Below are 11,259 nucleotides of genomic sequence, written 5' to 3' on the forward strand. Positions count from 1 at the left end.
CCTGCTGAAACTAAAACCATATTCTTCATTTACATTTTTTCATTGAAAGAAAATATAAAACACATTTTAATTTAGGTCTTTTCATATCAGATGAGGTATGTTGTCCATTTCACAAATTGCTTGCTTTGGAGAATTACATGACTCACATGGAGTGTCTGTTTAGCACTTCAGAGATGAAAATAGGGAACAAACAAGGAAAACATTTTTGTTCTTGTTAATTCTTTAACATTCAGCATTCTGTGGAAGATAAATGTGAATTATGGCAATTGATGTACATGACTTCTTTAGAGAACGGGAGGGAGAGGGAGAATTGCCTGCTGAAAAAAAATACAAGCAAAGGGAGCCAAATAAAATTGCCATCCATTTATCTTTTGTTAAGTTTCCACTTAATCTTGCCTATTGGGATTGCTGTGCAATTAAACATTTTTGTTAGTATGTGTACGATAACTAGCTTGTTAGCTTTTAAAATATACCATTTAAACCATATTTTAAGCTTCTATTTACTCGTATTCAAGTGGCAAGGCTATTCATCAGCTGTGGAATGAATGGTATAAAAATTGTTGATTAAAGGCAAAAAGAAAATCAACTAGCAAGCCTGGTGACTTTTATTTTGAATGTGAGATATCTAAGGGTGAGAATGAGAATGAAAATAAGTTTTTTGAATATGTTGTTTTGAACAGGGATGGTAGTGGTCAGGAAATGTAATTTTTAACACCTAGTGCTCCTGACAGAATCATAGTGACAGTTTAAGAAGAAACTTTTTCTCACTCTCCAATGTAATTCTTTTTTTGTAATGCAACTTTTCAATTCCAGATTCCTAGAAAGTCTAAATTGGCTGTTCACAGGAATATAAGGGATGATGAAGGCTTTATCATCCGACATTTTGCAGGAGCAGTGTGCTACGAGACGGTAATTTACTCAAGCAACACCATTTTTGCTATGCTTTGTAGTACTTGTCTGTTTTTCAGTATATAAAGGTTAAATAACAAAATTTCTTTTCCTCAGCAGAGAAACTCAAAAGTTGATATTTCTTAGCTTTGAAACTAGTTTTGTGAGTATGCAACAGAATTGAGAGTTTCTTTTAACTTCTCAGATTACAGGCTGTTTTGGTGACATACATTTTGTGTATGGCTTTGTTATAAATCTCTAAGTAATGGTATCAAGATTAAATATACTGATTCATGATCTACAGCAAATCTGACATCAACAGATGTTTGCATCTTAGGGACAGGAATATAGGATGTGATATAAAAGTACTGATAGACTTAAGAGTAGCTTTTCTGAAGCATGCTTATCCTGTAAGCAATCACTGTCTATGTTATATTAAAATAACATTTTATACTTTTTGTTTTCTATAGAATAATATATGTAAGAATTCCAAATACCTGAAATTGCTACCCTCAAAATACATTAAAAATTATTTTACTATTTTGACTGTTACTCAAACAAAAACAGTGAAACACCTGGAGCCAGTATCTAAAAGCTAGAGTTTTGGTTTTTTTAAAAAAGAGTATAGAATAAACAAAAAATCCATAATGCTTCATGGTTCTGATCTGTAACTCCAGTGTGTAAGAGAGAAAATTGTGGCAGTTCTCACAATCTGATTTGTGGTGAGGATGCTCCTCTGGCTGCATTCATATTCAGTCTTGTGTTTTTATAGTCCAGTAGAACTTTGGAGGCCTTGGACTCTCATCAACATTAAATCTTTTTTTGGGGATATCTAGCAAATTCATATTTTCTTCAAATTAGTCTTGGCTTCTTCTGTTCATACGATGAAAGTCACTATTAAAGTTGAACCAAAAGCTTTTGAGATTTTTTTTCGTGTGAAATTGTTTACTAGTGGCTTGAGTTCCGAATTTCAGTGTAATACATTGTTCTTAACTTCAAAAAGTTAGTGAGCCAATTTAAATAAACCAGAGAGGTAAGGTCTGTAGGAAGGCATAATATCTTTAAGTCAACTGCTTTTAAATAGTCACAGTACTACTGAAATAAACATTTTTAAATTTCATTTTTTTCCAAACAGTGTAATTGTACCAATTAAAGTGTGTTTGTTAAAGTAAAGAATAAAGCTTCTCAGAACTCCCAAGTGATGGTTAATCATGGACAAAAACTCTTTAAAGGCACAAACCTTACATTGGGTTTCATTATTCCAACAACACCCTTCAAATTTAAGCATAGCTTTTCTCTCTATCATTAGTGTTTTGTGTGTCTAGTTGAAAAGTTGTTTGAATTAATGTAATAATATTTACCCCACGTATTCAAGCTGATTTTTAATTGAATATTTAACTATTTTCTTTACTTTTATTTAAGACTTAGGTAACACAAATGTGCTATTATTTTTTGGGTTGTCTTTTCAGACGCAATTTGTGGAAAAAAACAATGATGCTTTGCACATGTCCCTTGAGTCTCTTATATGTGAATCCAAGGACAAGTTTGTTCGCCAGCTGTTTGAATCTAATACTAACAACAACAAGGATCCCAAACAAAAAGCTGGGAAACTTAGTTTCATCAGCGTGGGAAACAAATTCAAGGTAACATAATATAGCAAAGAATCTTATCTTAGAATCATGGAATAATTGAATAGTTTGGGTTGGAAGGGACCAGAAAGATCATCTGCTTCCAAACCACCTGCCACGGGCAGGGACACCTCCCACCAGACCAGGTTGCTCAAAGCCCCATGCAACCTTCCCTTGAAACACTTTCAGGGAAAGACCATCCACAACCGCCCTGGCAACTTGGGCCAGTGTCTCACCTCCCTCACAGTAAAAAATTTCTTCCTAATGTCTAATCTAAATCTACCCTCTTTTAATTTGAAACTGTCCTCCCTTGTCCTAGCACTACATGCCTTTCTAAAAAGTCCCTTTCCAGCTTTTTTGCAAGTCCCCTTCTTGTAATCTATGCTACTTTTAATTTACTTGAAGTAAGTAGAACCTAAGGTTGGGAGAACTAGTTGTAACGGGATTAATTCATACAAAGAAAATTTTGTTAAATAGACATTTTTCTGTTGAATTATAAGAAAACAGTATATTTAAGCTATGTGCAATGCATTCCTGTCAGAAAGATTTTTCATAGTAATCCTTACAAGGATTACACAGCAATTTTAAAGTCAGAATTTTACAAAGCCACATGGAAGTCTTTATTCACAAGGTTTAAAGTCTTGAGAATTGAATTTGTAATCTGTGAAACAAGGGATTCTAAATGTGACAGAAGGTGTTCTTCCATCCTGTCTAAATCCTATATTCTAGATGTATCAATTTGCTATGGTTTGCCATTCTCAAAATTCAACACCTAACCTAACCACTGTTTTTCCTCTTCCAAAATATAAAGATAGTCATAGCTTTCACCAAAATATGTTCATTGTGCTAAGTTTTTCCTTTCTCAGTACCTGAGCCTGATGCCTCTCCTAATTTTCTCCTTTCTTCTACTTGTTGTAAAGCTGACCTTCAAACCTTGTCTTCTCCAAATGTCTTCTACATCCTTTTCTCATTCAGCAGTTTTATTTTAGCTGGGCTATTCCAGCTCAGGATGGCTAGGAAGAGAACAATAGGGGAATTAAGAGATGAAAAGCAGGCACAACCGTTGGCTGCAGGTAAATTTTTTAATCTCATGGATTTAATATTGGTAGAGCTGCTGCAGTTTCAGCAAGAGCTCTTCTCAACGCATCTGGGCCAGATCCAATGAAGGATTTGTGTGCCTTCAAGTCAAGCACTGCAACATTTTTGGTATGCTACCTCACCTAGGGCAGCTAAAACTGCACATCACATTCCTAGCTAGCCTCCTTATGCAGTCCCTGGGGAAAGCAAGTACCTTGGACAATCCAAAAATCTTATTGTGGAGTGGGGCACTGCCAATAGCAGAAGAACATTTCTGCTCCATGTCAAGATTCAGTGCTGAATCAGGACTGTAAGGTAAATTTCTTCTTGCATTATGGTATATTGTGGCTAGTGTTTAGAACTATTCTTGTAAGAATGATAGGTCTGAAGAACAGGAGGGATATGATAGCACCACTTACTTTTTGTATAGCAACAGTATTCTGCTTCAGGTCTATACTGTGTTCAATATTTTATGTCTGCTCTATTTCCCATAGTATCAAGTTATCAATCAGTTTGTCACAAGAGGATTCTCCTTATACCCTTCTGGAGATGGATTGTTAGGTAGCCAGAAATTAAATTATGGTGGGGCCAGTAAGTGTAGGAGACAGAGCTTGACTTGTAAGGTTGTGGTTTTGGTGTTTACCTGGGTAATTGCATAGCCTGCTCTCTTGAGTTCTACTCTGACAACTGTTTCCTCCTCCTTATTATATAGTGGTTGTGGAATTAAACTGTAACAATTGGTTTACTATAAAATGCATGATCAGAAGGCAGACTGAAAAGTGGAATTACATACAGATGAGCCATCTCCTGAGCAAGCTCTGCATAATGAGTCTCTTATAGGTGAAGCTAAGAGCCATTGTTTTTTATAACTGCATTTTCAAAATGAAACCAACTGTAGGATCTTTGTTATAATTTTCACTTTGTTCCATTGGAGTTCTTAAATCCTCTTGGATTTAGAACCCCACATCTAGTAGATGTGGACATGTGAATGATATTATTGTCCAAGGAGGGCTGAAGTAAAAAATGATGCATTTTTTTAAGTTAAGCGGTGATGGAGCAGAAAACTTTTCTGATTGCTTTTTGGACTTGGGTGTTCACCTCTGCACCTAGAACATGACTAAAGTCCTCTTTGGATCTGGCCCATCAGTCTATAATTCTTTCAGTGTTTTCAAGTTTCATGGCATTTTGAATGTATGTGTTACTCCCAGTAATTCATTTAGTTTTACCTTCCCAGACGCTATATGTGCTGCTGATGAACAGTAATAGCCTTGAAAATGTCACTTCAGATAATGTCAAAATAAGTTCTATAATCTTAGTAGAAATTTAATCTCTTTAAGAGTTCTTAGTGCATCAGTATGTAAGTCAGTCTTGAATTCCGATTACATTAATTATTAGATGATGTTGCAAGGGCTCTCTATGAAATCCTTCACACATCCATTCCTTATAACTAATTAAAATTAATTCACAGAAACCAGTTGAGGAAATAATGATTAATTAGTTCCTCAGATATACTTAAGAATCTTTGGGATAATTTTACCTTAATATTATAATGGATTAAATAGTTAGAATTCAAAGAGCAGTAGTTTTAGCAATATGTTTTATGCATGTGATAATTTCATTAGTGAAATTTACCTGAGAATGGCTCTGGCTTATTTCTTGTCAAATTAGAGTATAAGGAAGGGGTATTTTTCTTTAAGTGCAAACTTAATTTGTTGATGGAAATTAGGCTGTTCCCTCCAAAATTAAGCATTTCTATCTAAGAAATTAAACATTTCTAAGAAAATACAAAGATTATATTCAAGTAGACATAAATAGTATGAATAAGTGAGAACTGAACAGGAGGTTATTAGTGTTTGTCATGCCTCTTGTGGCACTGCTTCTCTATTTCTATCCATACCCGTGATAAGTTAAAAAAAAATGAAGCCAATTTTATGCACTGAAGGATGACTGGCAGCTGTAGGTTGTCGGTGTGCCTGGCCGGCTAGTGGAGGTGTATTCCAGCGAGGGAAGAATGCAAGACAATCAATATGATTGATAGAGCAAACTCCCACTTTATTAGAAATTACAGGCACTTATATACCCTTAGCCCAGATTTTGCATGTCCAGGGTTGCACTTATGATTGGTCAGTTGTACTAGAGCCTGCCACGGTCTGAACAGTGACTGGCTCCTTGGCCCAGGCTCAATCAGGACTCTCTACCCCATCTCCTCCTCTGGCACGTTTGGATGTTTACTTCGTTAGCTCAGTTTTATCAACTGGTTCTCATGAGAGAGTCCTCGGTTGTTGAGGCCCAGGTGTTCTATCAGTAAAAACAGGATTGCTCACATATCCGTTGTTTATTAAAACAGTCTGCAACAGTAGGTGACACATGTTACAAATCAGATTTCTTTGATTCACTGTAATTGAATGATCTAGTTAAGAAAATAAATAAATAGTCCAATCCTTTATTTTCGTTCCCATTCAGAAAGTTAGGAATATGTTAGGATATGCAGAATTTTGTCTTTGATTCAGTCTATATCCTTAATGCTTACTAGTAAACTAGAAAGGCTGGCACAGCAGTAATCTATGTGGTAAAACAAACAGCTATAAAGTAAAAGTATAACTGTTTTCCTCCTGAGGTTCTGGAATATTATAGGTTCCTACCAATTACATTCAATAACAACAGTAACTCATTTTCCCTGATAGCTTTAAGTCTGTGGTGTTCCTGTAGTCATAGGACTGTGATCTTTTACTTACCATGGTATGATTAGATCTAGCCTCAGTAAATATATTAAAATTGTAGTCTGTTGTCATCAACAGATAATTAAAAATAGTTTATGCAAGTTCATTCACCAAAATGTTGACTAAGCTTCAAAACCACCAAGAAAAACCCTGAACATACATGTTTTCCATGTTAATTTTTTGACATTGAAAGATATGCCTGTTACTGATTAAATTTGGGCTTTTACAAGTGTTCAGTGTGTTCTTTTGAAGTATTGCTGATCAGTCTCATTTTATTTATAATGTTATTACATAGCCATTCTTTCCTTTATTTCCCCAGATAAGCTTACTTTTTTGGGGGTTGGTTTTTTGTTTGTTTGTTTTCCCAGTAACTGTGTTTTAGTAAGTAACTAGTCCGTACAGTATTATTGTACAACTAAACACAAGTCATTTCCTCTCGACCATTCATGCACACTTGCATGACTTTGTTGAAATTTGTGAACGTTTGATGTATCAATTCTGCCTGATTTACTAACAATGCACATGCATGAGGTAATGCTGCACCACTATTCTGTGTGTGTATTTCTGTAGTTGTCATGTTAAGAGTCTTGAAATACCTGTTTTCTTTTACAGACTCAGTTAAATTTACTTCTTGAGAAGCTTCACAGTACTGTAAGTATATATGCAGATGCATAATTTTCTGCCAAAAGTAATAATCTGTTATCTCAACAACATGGCTTACAATAAACGAGATCATTAATTACTTTAGAGTTTGCAGTTACATGACACTTTTGATACATCTTGCTGTGTAGATGATGATTGTTGAGTTACTTGAAAAAAAGCCCATGAATGAATGAAAGTTACACAATTTGAGTAAACAATATGAAATCTGTCTGGGTTTCATTGTCCTTTTTCATCACTTCCTCCATTCACTGGTTATCATTGATGGCTAATTTGCAGAAGATTTAGAGATGTTACTTAGAAGTCAGGCAGATAATTTATCATTAATTTCTGTTTTCAGATTCCATAAAGCTGTTTAAAGTAATGTGTTTCATTTAATTTTTGTGATAAGCTTTAAATGCACAGATGGTCAAAGAACCTGATTCCCCTAAAGAGTGTTTGCTAATGTAGCTGATGTAATTTTATAGTTTGGGGAATTCAACATACCCGTTTTACTATTTTTTTTCAGAACTTGTGTATGTGTAGGGTCACAAAAAAAAAGGAGAGGGGGGGAAACCATGCAAAACAAATGAGGCAAGTGCTGGAGTGTAGCTGACAGATTTTACTGTACTCATGAGGCTGGTCTGAAAGAAAAAGAGATCTCTTTGACAAAGAACACTGGAACTGAGTGAGACCCACCCAGGAAAAAAGTCTCTGGCAAGGCTTGCTGTACTCAGTTTAGCTAACCCATCACTGAGGATGTGGTTCTTAATGTAGAGCTCCCTTGGCAGGTGCTTTTTCACTTAGAGACGAGAGGTGGAAAAAGAGAGGAACACTGCAAACCAGGAGTAATACTGTATTTTCTCAGTTAGTTTTGTTTTAATATATAAGGTATATATATTTTAATATATAAGGTTATCATGAGCAGTCTCCTTTTAGATGAAAATCTGAGTAACTGGATGGTGTTTTGCAAAAGTGTCATCCTTAATGAATATGAAATTATCAGAGAAAGCAGTGGTAGAAATTGCAGAGATAGCACATGTGATGATAAGAGAGGAGCAGACCAGCACAACGTGGTGGAAGGGAGAGTGAAGCTATGAGCCAAATGAAACTGTAGAAGAGAATGTTAGAAGGAAGAAAGGTCAAGTTCATCTGGCATGATTCCAACGTCAAGAGGCTGGTAGCCTGTTCACTGATACGAACTGTGGAGGACTGAGGCATTTGGTGGTTTAACTGTATGCAATCATGAGGACAGAAGAATCTAGCCTGCTGCATTGTAATTAAATTGTACTAATATTAAGAAGAACAGCTGAGTGAAAACTCAAAACTTGAGGGTCCAACTGATAACTGTAATCAGTTGAGATCAGTTACATCAAGACCAAGGCTAGAGTGCAAAACTCATCTATGAGAGAAAAAAAAAAATCTCAGTATTTCTCTTTTACAATACTATTATTTTGTATCTTAATTTTCCCCTACCCTTAATTCTTAACTGACTGTTATTTCAGGAGGCTTAAAACTGCAGATTCTGCTAACTTCTTGTTTTGGTAATAGGGGTCTAGCTTTATTCGCTGTATCAAACCCAATTTAAAGATGACAAATCACCATTTTGAAGGAGGGCAGATCCTCTCTCAGCTTCAGTGTTCAGGTAATGTATTCCTCAGATATTTTTCCCAGTGTTTATTGCTTTGGGCGTTATAGATTGACCTAGGTTTGAAATATGTGAGATGGAAGCAGTATTTCCTGGCTTGAACTATTGCTTTCCAGAAGGTAGCTTATTTACGCCTTACGAACAGTTATTTAGATTCTTGGTAACTTAGCTCTCATTTAAATCAATAGAACCCTAGAAATAATTCATCCGAGCAGCTGTAAGCTTTCTTTTTCACTAGAAGGGTTGATGTAATTTCTATTGACTGTTTTTCTGTTTATTATAATGAGATTTCAGACACCAGGTGCAGATGTAAGAAGCCATGTAACCGTATATTGGTACATAAATTTAGATATCCTGACCTAGAGTAAAATCCTCTGTCTGTATGTTGCCCACAATGCTACTAGGGCAGCAGTTCAGGCCAGAGCAATAAATGCAGTGTTTACAGTAGTCTTTCAAACTCACTTTTCCATAAGTGCATACTTTAGTAACAGTAAAGGAAGCTTAATCTAGTAAAAGTTATAAGTTGAAAAAGCAAGATGTAATGCTATAAAATATCTTTTGAAAAAGAAGGACTTAGAGTAAATAAATCAAATTTCTATTGAAAGTAAATATGCAAAAGATTAATTTTAAAGGTAGCAACTACAAGTTAATGGCTATCTTGATACTAGGAAAAAAATCCTCTCCCTAAAATAAGGAGAAAATGTTATAGGCTTCTGTCATCTGTTCAGTATTAAGTCTTTGTGAATGATGATGACATGATCAAGACATGTTAGAGGCTGCCTCCCAGCTGAATTTTGTGGTTTAATTGTCTGAAAAATGTCTTTGAGTCTTAGGTCATGAACTAGTGGTTAGCATAAAAATCACTGCTTCATTTGCAGTTTACTAAGATCAGCTTTTGTGTGTGTGTTTCTATGAATCTAGGAATGGTGTCTGTTCTGGATTTGATGCAAGGTGGTTTCCCTTCACGAGCTTCATTTCATGAACTATATAATATGTACAAGAAATATTTGCCTGAAAAATTGGCTCGACTGGACCCTAGGCTTTTTTGCAAAGTAAGAAAGAAATGAATTATTTTTTATATCCCCGAAGACAGAAAATGTATTGTGGGGTTTGTTTTTAGGGAGGTTGAACTTTTTCTGTTTCTTTTGTTTGGTTTATTTTGAAGGAGGCAGAATATAATCATAAGTGTTTTCTGTGTTTCAGGCACTATTTAAAGCCTTGGGACTGAATGAAGTTGATTACAAATTTGGGCTGACCAAGGTGTTTTTTAGGCCCGGCAAGGTAATGTTCCTCTTGGGGTTCATGACTGTGAATCTTAGAATAATTTTGGATGGAAGGGACCTCTGAAGGTGACATTGTTCAAAACATTGCTAGAAGCATGGCCAATGTCAATAAGGTTGCCCAGGGTTTTTGTAAATACTGTTCGTTTTCTGTGAAGGAAAGTCACTATTAATACAGATTAATTGGTTTCTTGGTCTTATTGCTAATGCTGCTGTATTCCTAATGCAGTGTTTGTATTCCCAGGTGTTTTACCAGTCACTTAAGACTTACACTGACCACTAAAAAGAGAAAATCAGAGCAAACAAAAAATATTTTAAAGTGAAATATCTTTCTGTGATTCTGAACATTGCTGCTGCTATGGAGAGAAAGGAGATGAAGTAGGGAGCTGTTGTGACTAGAAAGGAAAATTACTGTAGTCCCAGAAGAATTTGCTTACTGTCATAATTACCAAAAAGTAGAAGTGCAGGACTTTCAGAAAAGGTTGCCTTTAATTGGATTTGTATACAAAGGATAAAAATAGAGAGGTGCCTTCAGGGATTTATTTTTAACCATATACAGAATTAGGGGTGTCTTGAAGTGGTGGAAGGCCAGAGTAAGTGTTCAGGATATAAAGAAACAATTTTTTAAATTTTTGGCAAGAGATATTTTTATTTATTATATATGATTGGATTATTCAGAATGCTAAGTGTTACACATTAATTAAACAAACAAAAATTTCCAGTAGTCATTTCTGTTATCATTAAAGAATAAAGTGATGCCAGACATACCTGCTCACTTGAATTAATTGAAATGTGCTGTAATGATGACATACAGTTTACATGAAAAACATTGTACTTTTTAAACCCAACTTGCTCCTAAATAATAATGTCTAACACTCTCTGTTACCCTATTTGGTAAAACTTTTTTTTTTCATTATTTAGTTTGCAGAGTTTGATCAGATAATGAAGTCTGATCCAGATCACTTAGCAGAGCTTGTTAAACGAGTGAATCGTTGGCTTATCTGCAGTCGTTGGAAAAAGGTTCAATGGTGTTCTCTCTCAGTGATTAAATGTACGTATTTTATGTTTTATTAAATCAAAGTGTTAAAAATACAACAAATCAATTATCACCTTGAAATGCAGCTTAAGGACGTGCATAGTGGGTGGTTGCATACTAAAGTCTGAGTAATCGCTTTCAAGGTTGGTGAGATTTTTTTATGGTTTCTATTAGGTACATAGAGGGGGGCTTAGAGCAGAGCAAAGGTTTTTAAAAGTGGGACAGAAAGGCCACCACCAGCCTCCTGTGTGCAGTCTGTTCGAGTGCTTCCTGAAGCCTGGGTAAACACTGGCACAGAAGTAACTGGCTGTCCCAGGTCATGTGGGGCAGAGACTTCTGCATC

The 11,259-nt window shown here is 35.5% G+C and overlaps 1 protein-coding gene across 1 annotated transcript in view; it reads left to right on the forward strand.

The window, feature by feature from the left end:
* The window catches only part of MYO6 (myosin VI), a 78,995-nt gene that overhangs the window by 43,939 nt on the left and 23,797 nt on the right, over positions 1-11,259 (forward strand). The window contains exons 16-22 of the mRNA XM_010003572.1: positions 814-909; positions 2,358-2,531; positions 6,926-6,964; positions 8,504-8,597; positions 9,522-9,652; positions 9,804-9,881; positions 10,802-10,931. Of these exons, the coding sequence (XP_010001874.1) occupies positions 814-909; positions 2,358-2,531; positions 6,926-6,964; positions 8,504-8,597; positions 9,522-9,652; positions 9,804-9,881; positions 10,802-10,931 (742 nt within the window). The remainder of the gene's footprint in view (positions 1-813; positions 910-2,357; positions 2,532-6,925; positions 6,965-8,503; positions 8,598-9,521; positions 9,653-9,803; positions 9,882-10,801; positions 10,932-11,259) is intronic.

Source organism: Chaetura pelagica, unplaced genomic scaffold, assembly GCF_000747805.2.
Source record: "Chaetura pelagica isolate M959 unplaced genomic scaffold, ChaPel_1.0 scaffold150, whole genome shotgun sequence".
In the NCBI taxonomy this organism is placed as follows: domain Eukaryota; kingdom Metazoa; phylum Chordata; class Aves; order Apodiformes; family Apodidae; genus Chaetura; species Chaetura pelagica.